Genomic DNA, 23,354 nt, shown 5'->3' with positions numbered 1-23,354 from the left:
ATCAAGACATAAATACTAAGATAAGTATACCGTCTCCTATAGCCAATTGGTTGTCTCAATCAAACCTAGTATACAGTTTAAGTCAAAATTACTAGTAACGTTAACATACCTACCAACAATTTCGTTCATTTTATTTTATAACAGATAAAGATAGTTTATTATTCAAGTAGGCATATTAAAATGCGCTTATGAACGCCAAATAAAGCTACACCGACTATAACCCTTCACCACTGCCTCGAGATTTAAATCCCCCCCCTCAATTGGAGGATTATATCCCAATAAGGGACCGGTAACAACACAAAAATACTTGACTCAAAATATGATTATGATAATTAGACGGCATCAAGTCATCCTAAAATGTGCAGTTTGTTTGTGACATTTCCTTGCCACAGTTCTTAATTTAGCCGACTCCTCATATAGGTAAAACCGATCAAGCTTGATTTACAAACAGACGGTTACAGCTAATTTACAAACAGTGCCAGATGACTCAACGATGCTTTTTCGCTTATATGCTCATGCAAGGCGGATACTGACACATTTGTTTTGTTACCACTTTCGTAATATTCTACATATATACTTAATTGACTCGGTTCTTCTCCGACTTAGTAAGAAAGTGCTCTGAAATTCACTTTAAGTTCGTCAAGTTACTACATACATACAATAAAAATGTATGCAACAACAAATTCTATCCGTTAGATAATGACTTTCTATTAGATAATATGTTAAGTGGTATTTAACCGATCTCTAGAAGGAAAGGAATGTGTCAGTCAACAATCAACACCACTATGTCGGAAGCGAGAGAGATGAGAAAATTCATTACGTTACGCGCAATGTGCGCAGCATACAATGTCGTTTCCTGTTGAATCACTGTCCCGAGCTTTATAAACAATATAAACATTGCTAACAACATTACAAGGTAGGTAAATTTATGTGCGCTGACGCAAACGATTGAGTAAATAGAAATATTTTGCGTCTTTGTACCATCACGCTCCGCGATTGTTGCGGCATTTAGGGTCCACCTAAATTAGCTGTTGAATACTTAAGCTATAGAATTTCCAAATAGCGAGAACCCTAAATGGCATAACAATCCCGTGTGGTGACAATTAAAACTTCAGTCAAACCTTTAGCACCTTTAGCACTACTTCGTTCAACCGTTTTTCGGATCTACATATTATGGAGTAGAAAGCTGTAGTCCCGAATTCTTGCGTGTGTGACCATTTCAGCCGCTTCTCTGCCTTTAATAGCCATGTCGTACAAACATACCCAGGCTTCCTCGCAAGTTTTATGGTTCCAGTAAATGCCGCCGACCCCATTCATCACCTTCATTTCCGCTACTAATGTTTTTATTTTATAGGCGTCGTACATTTATTTTGTGATAACATTAGTACACAATATTTATCTTACGTATCCTAATGATTCTTACTAACGTGCCTACTTCATACAATACTATACAAACGTTAAAGACCTATATACCAACAATTTATCTAATAATTAAAATGGATGCATAGCTCTAAGAGACACTATTACCATACCTCAGTAAATACAATACATATTCTCGTCACCATATCTTTATAATAAAATAAATAGTCTTTACTGGGTTATAATAATCGGTGAACCAAATCGTCAGGCCCCATAACATATTTGCTAAATAGGCCGATCCCTGTCCTAAATTCCTTCTGTCGACTCGCAACGGCGCCAACTAGGGAGCCGATTTACCATTTTAATATTGGCCTGAAAACCAAGCGCAAATTTCCATTTTTGTGAAGTGGAACCTAAAAATAAATGCTCTACGAATTCAGTTATTTAGTGGGTACCAAGACTACCAAGAGATATACATATAAATAGGTACCGGCGCGACCGACATTTATTAATTTAACCAACTAATATTCAACCAAATTATTTATTTAACCAAGTAACCTAAACATGTTGTAGCTATAGACGGTAGAAAGTTCTGCTATATGAAACCTGATAAAGCTGGGAGAAGTTTACTCGTAACGAACAGACACCAGCTTTTGAAATCAATTTTTTTATGCTGGGAGATCGTGCAGTTCTTGTATCGTCACTACTTCATGGCAACCTAAATCGTTGGCCACAAAACCCATAATGATGATCTGATGATGTACATATCGTCTGTAATAGACGTTAAAGGCCAATGATAAAAGATCATCTTTGCAGCATCCGAATCGGTAAAAATAAAGTCTTCTCAAATGCAATAAAGGAGCGGAAAATGTATCCTTAAAATAAGAAACTGAACACTTTAATACAACATAAATATTAACGATAAGTATATTAAGTTATTTCTATAAGTAGCGAATAGCGACTGGTACCTCTATAGAGAAATCTAAAGATTTTACATCCCTAAAGTGAAGCTACAAAACCACTTTTCGACTGATATATTTTCATTCATTTTTCCAGGCTCCCATGAGCCGTAACCAGAGTGCCGGAACACCGCGAGGAAGAAGAGAGATTTTTCATACTGTCAACGAGTATTCATTAATATGTCAAGATACGGATCCAATCCCAGCGCAGCTCCTGTGTGTCGTGAACGGTATCGCTCAATCAGCTGAAGGTCGACTGGTCACCGGATCCGTAGTTCGGTCCGCGAAAGTCGATCAAGCGCTAGATCGATAGTAATAGTTTTAAATTACTCGAGGTATACGTTTAGGGCTACTTTTTAAAATGCGGAAGAAAAATTGTTATAAATCGTTTCAACCTTGCGTTGGTGTTGACACAGTTGCATGTGAAACCTTTGTCTGTGGATAAGTGGTTGTTATTAAAACGATACGATCGCTTCATTTAAGAGTAAAATGATCGCCGAGCTGTATAGAGGTGCAGCTTCCAAGCCGGAGGCCGTGGGTTCAATCGAACACTGACTCTTACGGAGAAGTTTCTGAGAAGTAATGAAATACCCACGAAATAGGTATAATTTATATTTACCTATTAGTTGCCCTTTGATGAAAAAAAAAAAACACACACACACACACACACAAGACAAATCCAAGGAAAACTAGTTTTCCCCCTCTGAGTGATCGCTTTTTAACCGACTTCCAAATCTAAAAGGAGGAGGTTATCAATTCGGTTGTATGTTTTTTTTTTATTTTTTTTATTTTTTTTTATGTTTGTTACTCCATATCTCCGTCATTGCTGGACCGATTTTGAAAATTTTTTTTTTGATTGCATGTATATGCTTACAGATTGGTCCCGTTTTTGTCAAAACCCAGTTCTGATGATGGGATCCATGAGGAATCGAGGGAACTCCTCAAATCTTAAAGGCATACATATAGTGATTTTTATATTTTCATCAACAAATCAAGCATATACATTCAAAAAAGTGACATTTGATGAAGTGGAACTGCTGATGATGATCAGAACGGAACTCTTCAACGACGCATAGTACACGTTTGACGATTTGTCCTCTTCGTTATGTTTGTTAAGCAAGTTAAGTTTTTAAGCCACATTTTTGTCAAGCTCGAGTTCTGATGATGGGATCCATGAGGAATCGAGGGAACTCCTCAAATCTTAAAGGCATGCATATAGAGATTTTTGTATTTTCATCAGAAAATCGAGCATTTTGATTAAAAACTGTCGCATTTGATGCAGTGGAACTGCTGATGATGATCAGAACAGAACTCTTCAACGACGCATAGTTCACGTTTGGCGATTTGTCCTCTTCGTTATGTTTGTTAAGCAAGTTAAGTTTTTAAGCCACATTTTTGTCAAGCTCGAGTTCTGATGATTCCCATCATGTGGCCACGAGGAATCGAGGGAACTCCTCCAATCTTAAAGGCATGCGTATAGAGATTTTTGTATTTTCATCAGAAAATCGAGCATTTTGATTAAAAACTGTCGCATTTGATGAAGTGGAACTGCTGATGATGATCATAACGGAACTCTTCAACGACGCATAGCTCGCATTTGGCGATTTGTCCTTTTCGTTATGTTTGTTAAGCAAGCTAGGTTTTTAGGCAAATTTATGTCAATCAAGTCCTGAACATGGGATCCATGAGGAATAGAGGGAATTTCTAAAATCTTAAAGGCATACGTATAGAATTTTATATATTTTCTTCAGAAAATCAAGCATTTACATTACAAACTGTGGCATTTGATGAAGTGGAACTGCTGATGATGATCAGAACAGAACTCTTCAACGACGCATAGTACACGTTTTGTGATTTCGAATTTCGATTTTGACTTGGACTGGGCCCCGGCCCCGGACTCCGGACTCGGACCCGTACTTGGACTCGGACCCGGACTCGGATCCGGACACGGACCCGGACCTTGACCCGGAAAATCACTATGGTACCTAAACTAAATATACCACTATGATTACCATAAAATGTAAGTATACATATTACCAAATAAAGTATAAGCGCCGTTAAGTGGGTCGAGGCTAGTAGTTAGAGAAGTCGGTTTTTTTCTATTAAAGATTATGTAAAAACAACTTCTTCGAATCAGGATCCTTTAGGATACAACCAAGAAAACGCCATGTTAGGTGAAAGAGCGTAAGTGCAATGTACAACAACGTATAGTTAGAACAAAATGTTATCTGAATTAAATTAGAGTTGTCGTATTTAATCTAAACATATATACACATATTTAAAACGATAGGTCTTAAGAGATATCGCACACTCGATCATGAATTCAAGACAATGCGCATTTACATCTTGTTGGTTCCGAGTACGTTTTCCTGCAACGAAAGGAATCGTATAAATCAACCTGCCAGGAAAGTCAACCCGATGTGCAAATAATCCCGTAGTAAGCCGTGTGCTTCTTGGCTGGATTTACAATCCGCTCTGAGACTATAATTATTAACACAGGCCAGAGCCACAGAAAAGCACTAAGTACAAAACGTCCAACGTCGAGCAAAGTTGACGTTTACAGGAAAATATCCGAGATACTATTTCTGTCCAATAAACCATGCTTTTGGTGTCCACTGAGCGCTACTACATTACATAGTAGTGGTAATTACGACAGAACTAGGTGGTGGTGGTGGTGGTGGAACTAGGTGGTGGTGGTGGATCGCTCTTTAGCGATGAGACCGCCTGTTGTTTACCTCTGTCTTCATGATAAGATAAGATAAGATAAAAGATAGTTTATTCAAGTAGGCATAATTACAATGCGCTTATGAACGTCAAATAAAGCTAGGTAGACCGGCTCCAACCCTACACCTCTGCCCCGAGAAGATTTAAATCCCCCCTCAATTGGAGGAGGGTATCCCAATATGGGACCGGCAACAAACTCGGCGGGACACATCTTTAAAAAAAAAATTACATCTTATAATTAACATGCATTACGAAAAAATAAGGCAAAAGAAATACAATTTAAATTACTATAGAATTCATGCAATGATACACATAAGGTGTAATAGAAATTAGATTTAAAAATATATACATATGTACATGGAATCATACAAATACGTAGCTCTTTCAGACAACATATCAAATTCTTACAAAAGGTAAAGAAAATATAGTTATTAAAATAAATGGGAAAACATAATTATATAAATCTGATTGATTCTTATGAATTAAGTACCAACATAAAATATTTGATGTGCTTTCTTAACTGAGCTGTGTCACCTATAACTCTATACATAATACAATGTTTTTAATTGCTACTAGTTTTTATTAGTTTCTGGTTTGGACCATGCATGTTTGTCTGTCAAGTAGTCCTCAACTCTGTAATAAGCCTTCAACATCAATGACTTTTTTAAGTAATTCTTAAGAGCTGGAAAGGATAATCTTAAAGCATCCTCAGGTAACTTGTTATAAAAAGCGGCCAAGTGCGAGTCGGACTCGCCCATGAAGGGTTCCGTATTTAGGCGATTTATGACGTATAAAAAAAAACTACTTACTAGATCTCGTTCAAACCAATTTTCGGTGGAAGTTTACATGGTAATGTACATCATATATTTTTTTTAGTTTTATCATTCTCTTATTTTAGAAGTTACAGGGGGGGGGACACACATTTTACCACTTTGGAAGTGTCTCTCGCGCAAACTATTCAGTTTAGAAAAAAATGATATTAGAAACCTCAATATCATTTTTGAAGACCTATCCATAGATACCCCACACGTATGGGTTTGATGAAAAAAAAATTTTTGAGTTTCAGTTCGATGTATGGGGAACCCCAAATATTTATTGTTTTTTTTCTATTTTTGTGTGAAAATCTTAATGCGGTTCACAGAATACATCTACTTACCAAGTTTCAACAGTATAGTTCTTATAGTTTCGGAGAAAAGTGGCTGTGACATACGGACGGACAGACGGACAGACGGACAGACAGACAGACATGACGAATCTATAAGGGTTCCGTTTTTTGCCATTTGGCTACGGAACCCTAAAAATGAATGCATTGCCCAACGAATGACTTTTGTACCTACTTTACGGACACGAAACTTTCTGATAGCAAGCTTATTTTTATTTCTAGTGTTAAAGTTATGGACATCAGAATTCTTAGTGAAGCAGTCTAGATTCTTAATAACATAAATAATACATGTATTATTTGTGTTTCCATGTACATTTATTCTGAGGTTGTGCAATAAAGAGGATTTGTATTGTATTGTATTGTAATTACAACGCCCAACGATCTGACTGAGCAAAACAAACACGAAAAACGAAGTGCGGACAGGTTCCCCAGGTACCGTGTACCAGTTACAAATAGTATGAATGCCTGTTCTTATATTATATAAGAACAATAAAAAACCTGGTTCTAAGGTCGCAATAGAATACGTTTCTTATCGTATAATCGATGCAATAAAACTTGGCATTAACCGGATCTCGTGATAAATTATAATTATATTATGCAAGGTAATTCCGAACCCATTGTTTCGAACAATATCACACGTAGGAAATTCGTGCAAAAATAATTATTTACGAGATTGCTATAGCTTGTGTAGAAAAATACATAACTCACACGATGCCATGAATACTGCAACAAACAATATTTAACAAGAACAAGTTTCAATTTTCTCCTATTTGTCGTCTATTCCGACTGTTAATTTTTTTGCATAATTATAAACTACTTCCTGAGATAGTTCTAACACAACATGAAAGCTACAATGGACTAGAGGAATTGAGTTGTTTTACAAAAAGGTTCCCATGACTAACTTTTCATTGCCAAATAGAACACTAAGTAAGTTTTTAGAGGACTTTATGACACTGTAATAAGGTTCACGCATGACCAGTTAACTATGACGTCGATGACACAATACCTACTCCCCAAGTAGCATGTAAGTGTCGGCAAAATCAATATACCAGCCAATTTAGAACTTAGAGTAATTTAAGGGACGTATAAGGGTGTCAGAAAAGATTTAAGCTGTATAAAAGGTATTTTACAGTTATTATACAGCCCAAGCTGTATAAAAGCATTATAAAGGATACTGCGTAAGCATGAGTTGCTTTATCAGAATATAAAAAAAATCTACTATAAAACTTTAGGTGTTGTGTGACACTACAGGCTAATTCTATCCTTAAAGCTGTATACAGGCTGTATTGTAGTATCACTTGGCACTTGTAGCTGTACAAAAGTATCTGTCAACTCCGTTTTAAAACTTTAAGAGTTGTGAGACACTACAAGCTAATTTTAGCGTAAAAGCTGTATATTGGCTGTATTGTAGTATCACTTGGCACTTGTAGCTGTACAAAAGTATACGTCAACTCCGTTTTAAAACTATTTCTTATGGCGTACTTTAACTCTCCTATAAGTATAGTAGTTGTATTAACTTCTGCCTTTAAGGGTATTATAAAACTAAAAGAATAAATGATAGCTATAGTACAGCTTTTTTCTGTATTACTGACAGAACCGATTAAAGCAATTTTGTGGCGTAATTTGACACTCGTATAAGTATAGTATAGTTTTACGAGTTCTCACTGAGTGTATTATAAAACTGAAGGATTATACCTTATGTAAGGAGAACCAAAATACAGCCAAACGATTAAAAATATTCTATTTTAAAGCTGATTTGAATCCAAAAGCTATAAAAGTTACTCCACTAATTACATAGTAAAGCTACTAAGATTATAATGCTCTCCAACTATCTTGTGGGCTGTTTAAAAATTGTCGCCATTAAACAATGAATAAAAACGTATTATAAAATGTAATTAAAGAAATACTTGCAAATATTTAGCAAAAACTAAAGCCGTTTTAAGATTACCAGCTTAAAATAATAGTCAATTTATTTTAAGCTGGTAATCTTAAAATGACTATAGCAAAAGAAATTATATTTAATAATAATAAAAAATTCTAACCTTAAAAACAAACACTAACTTAGCAATTTTCTTGTGTTTCTCTTGATTATTTTGCAGGCGCGTGAATATTTTGCCGGTAAATATACACAGGTTCACAATAAATATTAATCGGCACTTAGGTACCTATATAATATCCGCTCCCAAGGTCCTTTATTAATATTTAAAGTCCCTTACTTATCATCCACTTATAACATTTGTCGCCATTACAAATATTACGAATGAACAAGAAGACATTTTAGTTTCTTAAATTATTTGTATTCTCTTGTATTTCTTTTTAAAAACTTATTTAGAACTTATATTCTTAAATCATACTTATAAGATATTATCTGTAGTGTTAAGGTTTCCTTTACACCTAATTACAGCTATAATACAGCTATTATACAATTTATACAGCTACTCTACAGCTCCAATAACGCGAAAAGCTGTATAATATGGGCCCTTTTTTAACTTATAAGGGCTGTATAAGCGCTTATACAGACTTTGTACAGCCTAAGTGTACAGCTTATAGTATACAAATAAACTTATATACAGCTTGAAATGCTACTTGGGTCGCCATAATAAATCCACTTCTTTTTTTATTCATAACAAATCAAGTACTTCCTGAAAATGTAAAGATAAAAACATTACAGTTCTTTCATTAACAGTCTTCACCGAATAGATTTTATTTGCTATAATATCATAGATTGTGCCTTATCTACCTTTAAGACATTATTAGCCGGTAGGTATTACTGTGCTAGCATACATGCTATGTGAAACATCACGACAGGAGCGACATTGACAAAATTTGGAATTTACCTTACAAACTGTCAGTAATTTGTAAGTACTAAGATATAATGAGAGTGGAAAAACAGGCTTACTCTGCACATGGATGGTACGTACGTAATGCAGTAAAACCATTAGAAAGGCGCGGCGGACTAAGCAGAAAATGTACCATGGCGCCGGTGAAATTGTTCATATAACAACTTAACTACATCGTTGCAAGTTCGCTCAGTGCGAGTCTGCTTATTTTCTATTTTGCTTAGTTAAGTTATTAACTAAAGACAATCAAGCATTAATTGTGGGATCATTTTATATATGCCTCCCTATTGTGGTAGGCGGCAGATCGGCATAATTATATTGTTGGTTTTGATACATAATGGCAAGTAGGTACAATCTTTACCAAAAACGGTTCACCATATCTATCACAGGGCGACTTAGTATTTGATTAGAAGATTTCGTCAGATTCGGTAATATCTCGAGATTGATAGCGAATAACTGGTATTGGCCAAAAGAGCTACCGTATTCTATACCCTAAACATATACAGAATGCAAAATATATTTTGGTCACCGTTAATATTTTTAGATTATTATGGAGTTATGGACTTCAGGGAAATTTTGATTTGGTATCCATCCAAATACCATGAACAAGAAACGTGTCATGCATCGTAAACATTTAACAGCATGCAACCCAACCTAGTCTTCAAATGTATCTCGTATAGCCGCAACTCTAACTAGACATGTATAAGACTGTTAACGGCCCATGGCAAATGAGTACAGAATGTGTCGCTGTCGCACTACCGATAGGACGAACAAGCGTACCTCTGTTAGTCAAAGTGGTCCATTTAAGCCAATAGATTTTAGCTGAAAATAATTAACAACGCTTTAATTTATTTAATATAACGCACATGGCATTGCAAAATATCCGTCAATAAGAAAAAATAAAAAAATACGTGCGTTCTTCAATAAATGTGATATTATCCTATTTTAATCTTACAATCGCGATTACGAGTGGTAATGAAATCACTTACGTTTACTCAAGGAAGGAACAGTTTCGCAAAGATTCAAATATATCATTTAGTCACTTTTACACATTCTACAGACATTTGCTGTCTCACAGACTCAGTAGGTAAAATGTCAAACGTGGGAATTGCAACCTTTAGGGGAAGGGTACCTACTTTGAGTCAAAGACAAGTCGGTAATTGTTGCTCCTGTATTGATCCTGTCAGGAAATACCCATGAGCCATTGCATGCAATTTACCGTAAATTCCGCGCCGGGTGTCTCGATATTAGTTTACTAGGTACCTACATAAATATTAAGCTTAAAATGACATGCCCAAATATTGTTGCTAATTTTATATCTAGCAGATCTCTAACTGCCCTAACTAAGATGGATCGTACATATAATAGTCAAAGCCCAAAGTACTTTGCAAAGTTATTTGAGAGACAAAGCCCAAGCCCCAAAGTGTTAGTTTCTTGTTTTTATACATACTCGTATTCTATAATTAGGCAAAACTACATAGATATTAGATTGAGTATTACCTACACTGTAATAAAACTATCATTGAAGTATCTGGGATATAAAAACAGAGTTCAGATGAACATACATTCAATAAATATCATTCTTCCTTCTTTGTCATTCGGGTAAATAACATCAAAATTTACTTGAATAGATAACTTATATTACGAAAGGTTACGAATGGAATTTCAGCAGATAAGAACGACAAAACATTACGAATGATTTACTATGCATAATTAGTGACAGCACCATTTGTTGATTTATATTTAACAGCTATCACAGCAGATTACAGCATGATAACAATTATGCGTAAAAACCTAAACTGCGTGCAGAAAAACGTGGCATATAATGTAACGTAAACTAACATATGTAGGTATTTTTTACTTTTATATAGGTTATTGATCACACTGACGAACTGACAGTCAATGCCAATTCGATAAATGTAATAGGTCATTTATCACTATAACCTGCTGATTTCTGACGCGGGACTGTTTTGGTCTATCAGACAATAGGAAGTGAAATAAAGAAGCGTAGGATGCACGATTGTCTTGCTGTATTAAAGCGTGCAATATATGTGTTAGTGTCAACCCCATAGACTAGGAATCCTCTAGACGGAGTTTAGAGCAATTATTTCATGAAACCGATGCTGCCAAAAATACTGGGATGTGGGGGACGAGGTGAGCGAATCCCGTGCCGTGATTGGTCCGTTCAAAGACACGGATCAATCACGGCACGGGATTCTGACACTTGACTCGAAGATGGAGTAAAACCACCGTATATTTGTGGCAGAGGGGGTAGCGTTACTATGCTCAGTCTAGAGGATGTCTTGTCTGTGTGTCAACCCTGAGTGCCTCTGCGACACTTGGGCTTAATTATAAGATTCTAATTACAGTAGTCGTTGAAGCGTAACGTAGCCAACTGTTTCTGCAATTTGTATTAAGCTTTTGACCGCCAAAGAAGTCAACTGACGCGCACGGTTATAGTGTAATATAAAGTCGGTATTACACTGTACTGTAACCGTGCGCGTCAGTTGATGACTTTGGCGTGGCGTTCAAAGGGTTAAAGTACACACACACATCTATCATGCCTACTGAAAAAAAGATGCATTCAATCAAACAAACAGTTAAATCACTGCATTCTCAGAAATACATTTGTAACTATAACACGTGCAAGCAAAGTTTACCAATATCAACTACTTTTATACATAATATTGTATTTCCCCGTGCTAGGAACTATGTTGCAACAGCAATCAAAGTTGATAAAACACGGACGAACTGCCGGCCCATGTGCTTGAAACTTCGACCGTCTCTCAACAAGTCGATTACTGCGGTACTATGGTAGTCGCTTTGTATGTCTAGACGTTGGTAACTATCGTGCAATTTGTGGCTAGTAAGAACGTCCATTAATCTAAAGAACTTCTTGGTGTGCAATATGTTAAATATTATAGCTCTAGTGAGTCTAGTGTATCGGTCCTATCCACGCTGCAATCGCCAGGAAAGGAAGCTAATGGGCCAGACAACAGACAATTTGATTTTTTAAGGCACGCCACGGCGAACGATTTGGTGGAATATGTTTGCAAGAAAACCCGTCCACGAGCTTAGGGTGTTCCAGCTGCGTTCGAGTCATTACGTGCAGTTTAGCTCGTTCCTAGTGCGGGTGCCGCGGCCGCTGCTGGTAACCATCGCGAGCGCGGACTTGAACGCGACGGAGCGGGTGTGGTATTTCGGTTTCGTGGTAATCTGCCGAATCCTACACCGGGATAGGTGACGATGCAACCGAAAAATGTGTCGCCAAAATTATTTTTAGCTTTTATGATTATTATTATTGTATGTATGTTAGTCTGTAAGTCATTTATGAGCCTTAGTTTCCTGAAAATAAAAGATATTTTATTTGATTTGACTTGTCTTACCTTGTCCTTGCTGTTGAGCACGGCCGCGGCCTGCGAAGGTATCCTCAGCACGTGGTGCGGGCGCTGGTGTAGCGGCAGCCACACCCTGGCCGGCAGGTTGAGGTCCAGCGAAGCGAGCTCGGCCCTGAGCCGCCCGTTTCTTCGCTCTTTGTCTTGCACGCCGGCCAGCCTTCGACCGATGCTCGTGAGCGCGTTGAGAAACTGTAGACAATTGTTGTTTAATGTTAACGTTTATCAAACAATAGTTATTTGTTTTACAAGGGGGGCAATGTTGTTGTTTAACCGCTCGTGCTAATATTGATACCCGAGCAAGCGAAAGATTCCAAAATTCGAAAATTGGAATCTTGAGCGTTGCGAGGGTTTCAAAGCACAAGGGTTAAACAAAATTTGCCCCCGAGTGAAACACAAAAATTTTCACCACACCAACCCGAAGCAAATATTAAATGTAAAATATGACACAAAATGAAACCAAATCAAATTCAAGTTAATGTTATTAAATATTTATCATCCAAAATCATCATTTAAAAGTCAATTCTACCAGCAAACATAAGAAAACAACTCAAAATTTGCATTTGATTACATGTGAGTTACTGATAGCAAGTGCAACTTTGCTATCCGTTTTTGAAGTGAAAAGTATTATTAGTACCTAAACATATTCACACGAGTGTGTAGAAGTTGTGCTGGTAATAAGAGTCGTACTAGAAATATTTTAGCCGGCTCAATTTTCCATTTTCTTATTGAAGGGTATGACACTGAAAATGGTACATATCCGTACTATTTTTCGATATTTTTCGATATAAAAAAAATATATATGCAGCTGCAACATTATTTTTTGATTAACGAAGAACGCGAGTAAGGTACGTCATATGACCATAAAAACTCAAATACGGAAAGAAAATGCAAATTGGTTGTGATGTTATTACAGTAGGAGACTCCGAAATAATAATTTGAAACTTGGTTTGTGTTTGTTGGCGTTGATACAAATGTTTAGCATGTACATATTTGACTATAATGACAGCAGCGTACAAGGCTAGTATATTATGTATTATTACAATCTACCTATATGATACCAGCGCGTTTGTCCACCAAAACCAAAATGTCAATGTCAGAAAAGTTCATGAACATAAAACAGTGATTGATTGACACAAAATATGATTGAAAAGTAGGCGATTTGAACGACGTAGGTACTTCATAACATAATATTTGATTTAATTTTGCCTGCCGTATGTTAAACATTAATTTTGCACCAATTTGGGATGTCTCCAGCCAGATATAATAGATATGTGCAAAACAGTACTCCCCAGTACTCATGCGCTAGAACTAGAAAGGAATTTAAACACAGAAACGAATAGTTTACAAAAATAAACTTATAACTAAAACTTTTCTACAAAAACTTTTTGCCTTCGCTTCTTAGTAAGTAATACAGGTCGGATTTCGGAAGGCCTCCAAACAGTTTACCATCGATTAAAAGTCTAACAATGAGTCGTCCCACTACTGGCCACAAGTCTTGTAACATCCAGGTCAATGCCACTGCCGCCATACAGTTTTTATGGGAACATGCAACAGCTATATTTGTTAAATAATCGGATTTAGACCGCCTCGCCGGTGCCCGAAAACACGCAATGAATAAAACCAACGTAAAGGTATATAATTTATAATTCGGTATAAAGAGAACTATAAAGATCGCGTTCTCCTTGGAAAACTAAGCTTCGTAGCGTAAATAAAGAGAGAGAAAGCACGCTAAAAGGAAATTCGTTAACAGAAAAACAGTTGTCGATAATCGTTATTGTGAAACCATTTTATTGATTCTCACAGAAATGAAACAAGGACGCGACATTGTGTGGCGTGTTAACGATCCATTACAGGAATTACAGTAGACTGTATTTACAATATCATATTTATCGCACAATTAATAAAGTGCAGTCAAAGTATTAAATATCGACACGGACAAAGTGCCAAAAATGTGTATACCTACACGACCTTATTGCCCATACGTTAAGGACTACCTTAACGTATAAAACACTAGTTTACATACATATTTTTGGCATTTAGATCGTGACGTAAATGTAAGTAAATGTCGACTATTACCCATCACTTTTTTGTCTTTGTACGTACTGTATTTAGAAACTTGACCCCGCCCCTAAAATTAGTGCGATAAGGACAACTACAGCTTAGGCGAAAAATCCTGCGTATAAATCTCAAAAATCGAGGTTTCGTACTCGACTGTTTCCTCCTCTAAAACTTAACCAATCGTAACCAAATTTGGAAATCTAAATGAAATTATCTGTGTCGGACTGTTTAGCTTTTTTGGCTAACTGATATCAGTTTTGAATACCACGCCTCTGATTGCGGCATATTTAATTAGGCCATTTTGGCCATGTTTGAAGGGCTCTAGTGCCTTAAATAACTAAAATTTCAAAAAGCTAAAGAGTCCAACATAGATATTAATAATATAATCTTCTTTTACAAGAGCCCAGTCTCATTGTCCACCCACACTTCAATCCATAGACCGATATACTTTTCACTTTTTCTACAATAGTCCCAATGCCTGCTGCAACCGGTTCATGGGTGTCTATTGTTGCGCCTGTGAACGGGTTCCAGCAGGCGTTCTACATGACATAAAAGCTCTCCAAGGAGCCTCTACATGTTGAATCTATATCCCCACGCAAGCCTATCAAAAGACCGGGATTATAGGCCCGTGAAATCTAAGGAGATACAAATAATCTGTGTTGAAAAAAATCATTGCTCTAGCCTAGCTTCAAAAACCACGGAGGAAATAGTCGAGTACGTTTGTATGGAGAAATTACCACTCCTGTTGGCTCTTAATAACCAACGAAGACCAACCGTACCAACTTTTTTCCGTATTTTTTATTGTTCTACGCCGTTAGCGGCCAGTATGAAACTATGTTAATAATCAATAAACGGATCTGATAGTAAATTTGATAGTAAACTGTTTACAGAGACTAGTAAATGTTACATGAGGAGCGTCGATAAGCCTGTAAAAAAGCCTTTGCGTTTCTTAATTACCTTACTAACTACCAATCTTCTTGATTCTTAAATGTATAGGCAATTGTACACCGTATTCAACGTAATTCATTAGAAGATATAAATAACTTTATTGCAAATACGTATCCCCTGCCTCACGACTTCATCATAATATTGGTGATTAATTTTTATCCGACCTTGTAATAGCTGAGAACCGGCACAGTTTCCTCGTTTCACTGCGCCAATCCAAATATAGTTCTAATTACACCCACCATGGCCTAATTAGTGGAGTGGACATAATGTATTATTTAAACGATGACTACAAATATATATTTGTGACTACAACCGGGTTAGCTATGTGTTTCATTATTTATGTAATAACTAATACCTAATTAGTTAATTACATGTTTATCTATGTTACTTGCCAATTACGAAGTCTAAAAGGCAAATTTTCATGGAAACTAATAGCGATATTACCTGCTGCAGTCTTCATACGAATACCACCCTTGATATTAGTTACAATTTTATTTGCGTATAGCAAATGACATATTTGTTTTGGTCCAACCTAATAATAATCCAATTAGTGTCTTGATCAATAATGCTTTTAGGTGCCTACCTAACGCTAAAAGGAAAGGAAGGAAAGGAAGGAAGGTTTATTTGCGAATAAAAAATGCCTACGCGTGGGTCCATTTCATATGCCTATATGAAATGGACCCACGCGTAGGCATTTTTTATTCGCAAATGCCACAGCCACACCTGCACGATATAGGTACGCCTACATGTAACAAAACCGTTCACACCATATTAGACTATGTTTCAAACAAACATAATTATGTTAAAAAAATTTAACGTTATCCGACTCTGGTCAAATTATTTTGTTGCACACTTGAAACTTAAAGAAAAGGAGGAATACTGTAGTTGTATTCGGCGCAGAGATTCACGGAAAAGTAGACTAAAAGAAACGTTGGACGAAAAAGAAGGCCATATGGAAATGCAGCAAGCACAAGTAAACATTGCCCTTCTTCGCTAATGGAATCCTATGGACGTTTCGCACGTTACATGCTCAGAATAAAAGATACGCGGAAATGTTTCCTTGTAAGCGATTTGACTGAGCAAACCCATAAAAAGAACAATAGCGGAATCAACTCACGTTCTACTGATAGTACCTGTTGCTTACTCCACGTTATTGGAACGAAATCGTACTGTCGCAATATGTCGTATACCTAATAACTATCTATATTATGCTCATACCGTTAATATGCGGGATTCATAAACTGTAAAAAAGTTAAGTACATAATTTTGTTATATTTTAAAAACATCTTTTACTGACGTTTTTTCTAAATATAATGTTTTAAATTGTTTATGGCTAAGAGGAAAAAAGCTAGAAAATTATCTAGCGCAAATTGAGTTCTGTTAATTGTGAATGGAATTAACTACTTAATTGTTTTGTGATCTGTCGGTAGCGTGAAACTAAAAACAGCTTAATTCGCATAATAAAAGCATAAGTACCTAAGTATTTTATCACCGCATTTTCGGGTAAGTCCCGAAATAATCTAATTTTATTATATTTTCTCACATTGTTTATAAAACACATTTATTCCTCAGCTGAAACCGGGATTTTACTCGTATGACTCGAATATTTTACCAGGCCTCGTTAAGCCTCGCCCTGGCAACTAAGTAACTCGTCATAAAATGCCTTTCATTTCGTGCCACTGCGGTACTGCGGTACTATTTCTCTACAGCGACAACAATATAATCTTGAATCTCATACAGAGCCGATGTAAGATGTACCTAAGTAAAATACATAAGGAAACTTATATGACAACAATCCAAACAAATACATAAAACCATTCAGCCGCCAAAGACTCATGTAAAACAATTAAGAGGCTTCAATTATGTAAACTATAATGGTAATAGGTACCTACGCTATCAAATCTAGTGTAGCGATTTATCTATTATTGTACCTATTAATATTACAAGGACACTACTTCGTCTTGATAATTAATTGATTGTAATAACATTATGTATCTTAGCCGGAGAGCTAGTCACGGAAATAGGTATGCAATTTATAGCCATATGCCATACTATCATTATTAATTAATCCGGTCGCCTGGCAGCAATTCAGTGGTTCGAAAAATGGAATCTTGAGCGTTGCGACGGTTTCAAAGCACGATGGTTAAACAAAATTTGCCCCCGAGTGAAACACAAAATTTTTCACCACACCAACCCGAAGCAAATATTAAATGTAAAATATCAAACAAGAACAAATCAAATCAAATCCAAATGAATGTTATTACATATTTATCATCCAAAATCATCATTTAAAAGTCAATTCTACCAGCAAACATAAGAAAACAACTCAAAATTTGCATTTGATTACTTTGCCTCACATGTGAATAAAATGCAACTTTGCTATCGGTTTTTGAAGTGCAAAGTAAGTCTTTCCGAGCTGGTGTGGTGAAAAGATTATTCCTTAAAAATATTTACTATAATGTACTTAACAATGTGCGGAATAATCTATTCGTATTTAATGATAAATACACTTGGTTTACAAACAAACTTACACAAGCAAACTTTAGTGAAAACAGTAAGAATTATCTGTGTATTTTATATTATTCGGTCAATTTCCTTCTTTGTTGTTTCGTTACAAATTCAATGAAAAAATGTATGTTTCACTATGTTTTGATGACTTACTTAGTGATCCTCTTCCTGGGGATACGTACGATGCTTGCAATTATAAAAACTTTGACCTTTTTCACAGATTTTAATCAACACATTTTATGTTAAAAATGTATGTTCTCCCGCTTATATGCACAATGTCTGTTGTGAGACTTGTGACAGACGACAGATAACTCTACGTGCCAAAAGTGTGCTCTTGACGGGCTTTCAATAACTAATATTACAATCACTTAATTATGGTACACTGTATTAGCCATACTATTTTATTAACATACAAGAAAAACTCTCGTGTTGACATAGACTACATAAAATGTTTAGCCATTACGTTGTTAAGCCTGGAATAGTACTATTTGGTATAAAAGGCTAATATCTAGCTCGGCGTTGACAATATATAAAATTTACTATTACTGTTTCGTCTAGTATTATCGCAGTTTACCACACAATAGCTACCATGACCCATTTTTATCGTAAGTATGATTATAAAGCTAAAATAACTGAGAAGTATGGCAATTGACAGAAACACTGTTACCAATCTTGTCATTATTGGCCACATCAAGCGCTGCGATCGTTTCGGCTTCCCCTACCACCCGCTTTGCAATTAAAAAATAAGACTTTACATACACTGACTGGCTGTCGAAACTGGCTGTTTGTTAAGCAGTTATCGTCGGCCTGGTAATGAGTGCGTGGTATAGAGTTACGAACACGCGCGATAATCTGCCGAACGAAAGCTCTAATGGCTGCTAACGTTACTGTTATGACATAGTGTGTCCTAATAGGGTATTTTCCTACTAGTCAAATCAGTTTCTTTTTTAGAACTGTCAAAACGATTTGCTAATATGGAATTTATATGAAACATTACACAGTGACGTCACGGTCAACTCATCTACTTTTTGTATTTCTATCCGATTTATTAAATAGGACTTGTGCTTAAAAATAACTGCATGTTATCTATGTTTTTCTAATAATTATCTGGTGCTTTATTTCATGCATGGTGTGAAATAATTTATTTTAAATACAGTCAAATACCCTATGAGAACCCATAAAGTTAAGTGCATCTAGTAAGGTTTATTCGGGTAATTCCGGAAATCGGGTATTCCCGAAAATCATTGTAAAATCACTCATATTCCGTTGTAGTAAGAGTCTGCTTTCGGAATTATCCGCCACTATTCGTTCATTCGGAAATACCCGAATACACCTTATTTCTCTAAGATCCAGATGTTTACGATGCAAGCTGTAGTATGGAGATCATTACAATTAATTTTTTGATTATTTTGAGGAGCGACAGATTGAACAATGAAGTTTAATCTCTGAAATAAACAGTTTTGATACGAGAACGAGGGTTTTTTTTTTGAGAATTTAATAATACCCATGCTATTTGTTTTTGTGTCAACATTTGGTTGATTATTCCCAATATTTCCATTGACACAGAATAAATATGCCATTGGAGAAAAACTAATTCCGTTGCATTAATTTTTAATTAAAGACTAGTGTTTCAAACAGAAATTAAATTGATTCATTCAATAGAGCTCGAAACAAAAGAAAAATTCTCCTCCTTTTTAGTACTACAAATTGATTCATTCAAATAAAAGAACTAACATTCCCTTTCGTTTTCAATAGCCACCCGCTGGTCACGTCTCTTTATTGTTCAACTTTGAACAATAAAAAATAGCACTAGCAGTACTAGCAGTCTTGTTTTTTCGACGACTTAGTTTAGAGAATTAGGTCAACGCATTTCTACTGGTTTCATTCATGATGTGTATCTACCTACCTATCATTAAAAATGCCCCGTGTAGCGTAAGCGGCTTTCGCTTTAGCACATAATTATAATATTTATACTTACTCATATTATGGATCTTCAAGAAAATGAAGGCAACGTAAGACGATAATCTCTGAAACAATTATACCTAAAGATCTTCCGTTCCCTTTGCTTTCTCGGTATCCTGGTGATAAAGTTAGAATCGCAACTGTAACTTATGAGACTAATGACAAAGTAGGTATTAGGTATCAACGGAATACGTATCATTTATAGAATGGAAGAATAATAGCCTGATATATTGTGACAAAATTATTGGTAAGTAATAAGAAAAGCATGATATTGATTTGCTTTAATGATAATTAAAGAAAATAGCTACTCGACGTACATAATTAATTATTAGTTCAATCAACCGCGCATAAATACAGCATACCCCATGTTCAGTTCGTATAATTTAGATTATTAACACATTCAATCACGGATTAAGTACGCGTTCCTATTTGATCAAATCTGGCCTAAAACATCGGCATTGTCTGACACAAACAAAACAAAGACGGCAATCCCAACTCCCGGTCTCCGTTATCGCGGAGCTCGGTTGAAGAACTAGTTTAATATTTCACAGCCAACAGCCCATTAGCATAATCTTATTAAATAACACGGGTACCTGTTTTTTGCGCTTTACCAGCGCAGTTCGTTTACATCAGCCTTTAAAAGTCGCGTTTATTAAGGTTTGCCTTTTCATTTTCCGCGTACAGCTCCTTTGTTTAACCATATACGAGTATTATTACAACGTAGCAACGGACATTGCGTAGGTACCTATATCTCCATTAACATTTAAAAAAAAATGTTTTTAAAGTACTGATATTTCAACCGCGATATTATTAGAAAATCATATATGTTATATGAACAGCATGGCACATTCACAAATAGATACTATACATATATACAATTTTACATATTATTATTTATTTTGTGTGAACACTGAGCAGAAACCGTATATGAATGAATGTAACACGTACCTGTGTTTGCGGTGCTAATCGCGGCGCTCCACAGGAGCACTGTTCGCCGCACAAGCAGCCGCTGTCGAAGGCCCGGCCCGAGGCCAGGTCGCCAAGGTGGCGCCCCGACGGCGTCGCCAGTCGCAACGCCGACGCGTCCGACTGCGACCGGTGGTGCCCGCGCCGCGCCGCCGGCCTGATCTCCTCGGCCAATATTGAATCTCTAAACTTCATCGCTTTCGACCTCTTCGCGTCCCCTCCGAATGCTGTCAACAACCAGGCCAAACTCAGAGAAAACTCCGCACTTTGTTTACACCTAAACACTAAATATGGCCTCAGGACGTCGGCCACATCACCCATCTCTATATACATGGTCGCCAATTGCGGCAAATAAAAGTCTACGTCCTCGTGCGGGAACGAGAAAAGTTTGTTGGCCAGGTACGCTTGCACGCCGGGGTCTTTGGAGTTGAAGAGGTATGAGATGGCCATGCTCATGTCGAAGAGTTTGCTTTCGAACAGTCGGAGTAGGAAGTCTTTGTTTTTCGATGTGTCCACGTCGGTGGTCCGGTCCGGTTCGGATTTTGTTTCGTTTGTCTCATTAGTGTCGGGCGGGTCGGGTGGTTTGTCTGTGTCTTCGGGGTTGCCGGAGTCGAGACTCTCTCGGGAGCGGGCGGCGGCGGGCGGCGGCGGGCGGTCGTCCTCGGGCCCGTCGGGGGGAGTGTGGATGCCGGAGTCGTCGGAGCCGGCGGGCACCTCGGGCGGCAGCGCGAGCCGCGGCGCCGTCGGCTCGCAGGGCAGCCGGCCGGGGCAGCCCTCGGGCGACGTCGGCGTCATGTCCTCGGGTATCCGCTGAAGGACGGAGTCCAGCGAGCGGTTCCGCTGGTGGCCGCATCCTGCCGGCGGCCCACTGGCACCCGTCACGTGTCTGTAATCAAAAATGAATAACATTAACCACACAATATCAACTAATATCAATTTCTATTTTAATTAATATACCAGCTAGTGTATTGCTTTTTTTCCCAAAATATTTTGTACTTGTGTTTTATTTTATATCAACTAGCTCAAAACGTTCTAGGGAGTAGGATTAATGAATCATAAATATTGAAGCTGAAGGCTTCACCGAGCTTAATAAATGGAGCAAGAACAGGAAAATGATGGTGGCAAATAAAGTGAAAAATACGCGTAACAACAAAGGGAGCTTAAAGCTTTCATCTTCTGTGAGTTACGGAGCTTTTAAAAGCTCCGCGGGTGCGACAACAGCGTCCATAATACTTAGTCTATGGCTGTCATGACACGTTATAAACAATGCAACGGTGCCTCACACTAGTCATACAACACATACATGTATACAGAGATTTGTATATTACATGATTATATAATAATTCCACCCGATTTAATTGTCCAGAAGAATTATTTTTAACTCTGTGTTTGTTACACATTTGATTATTGTGATTCAACTTTTCAAATGGAATATAATTTGTTTTAGAATGGATGCGGGTTTTTATAGTTTGTATTCTGGTGAAATAAGAAATAAGCGCCATTTTAGTTTGTCAACAACATTTGGTTTACTTTTATTTTAGACGAGTGCTGAAATGGCAAAAATAATAAACTAAGTAAGATTCAATAAAAAATATTGATATTGTCAACCTATCTTCATAATCACAACGTTAATTTATTGTCAAAAATACAAAATTTAACTTGAATTACAAGGTTCAATTGATCCTTTGACGAAAAACGACTGACAAGATATCAAATTCAGTGCTTGAGTGCCATTTCTGATATATGAGTATGATTGGATATTGTGTAACATCTTAAATATTGGTAAATATATCAAATAATTAAATCAGCAATAATAAATGTCAGAAGGTAATGCCTTTTTTGTAACATCTACTGATATAAATAAATTAAGGTGTAATTTGCCAACGTGCAAAATAATTGCATGCGTTTTTTGTTTCTAATTAACTATGTATTCGTTTTCAGAAACTACGAGACTCAGTCATTCGGCCAATGACATAATTCCATAGACACAAAATTCTGTATATCATTATCCGAGTGAACGGGACACGTGTTTTTATGTGATACATAGAACATATCCTATTTTTACTGTAGTTAATTTCACTAACTTTCGCATCCTAACTCTTCTGACAAAAATACTCTCGTCTTTCCCGTCATAATCATTGAGCGAGCAAATACAATTTGCAATATTTATTCCGATAATTAAATAACAGTTACCGGCGCCGAGGTCGCGGTTAGCATTGCATCGCATCGTCAAACGAATCACAATCACAAAGAATGTTATTGATGGCGGCGCGAAATTAAGAAATCACCTCGTGGATGCAGAGCGCTTTCGACATGGGATTGTAACTCTTTTTGGTCGACTAAGCCTTTATTGTGTCGAAGCAGCTATTACGATTAAAACGGAAACGATTATTACTAAATAACTTGTTTCTTTTTAAATTTATAACTTTTATATAAGAAGGTATTTTTGGTCGACAAAGCCTTTATTGTG

General features: G+C 36.7%; 1 protein-coding gene across 2 annotated transcripts in view; it reads right to left on the bottom strand.

Annotated features, from left to right (window-relative positions):
- LOC134649545 (phosphatidylinositol 4-kinase beta) overlaps nucleotides 1-23,354 on the bottom strand; it is a 62,632-nt gene that overhangs the window by 9,748 nt on the left and 29,530 nt on the right. For both annotated transcript variants that reach the window (XM_063504313.1, XM_063504314.1), the window contains exons 2-3: nucleotides 20,867-21,770; nucleotides 12,431-12,631 (exon numbers count right to left, since the gene is read on the bottom strand). In XM_063504313.1, the coding sequence (XP_063360383.1) occupies nucleotides 12,431-12,631; nucleotides 20,867-21,770 (1,105 nt within the window). The remainder of the gene's footprint in view (nucleotides 1-12,430; nucleotides 12,632-20,866; nucleotides 21,771-23,354) is intronic.

The sequence above is a fragment of the Cydia amplana genome, chromosome 7 (genome assembly GCF_948474715.1).
Source record: "Cydia amplana chromosome 7, ilCydAmpl1.1, whole genome shotgun sequence".
Taxonomy (NCBI): domain Eukaryota; kingdom Metazoa; phylum Arthropoda; class Insecta; order Lepidoptera; family Tortricidae; genus Cydia; species Cydia amplana.
This window is presented reverse-complemented; position numbering and strand designations above follow the sequence as displayed.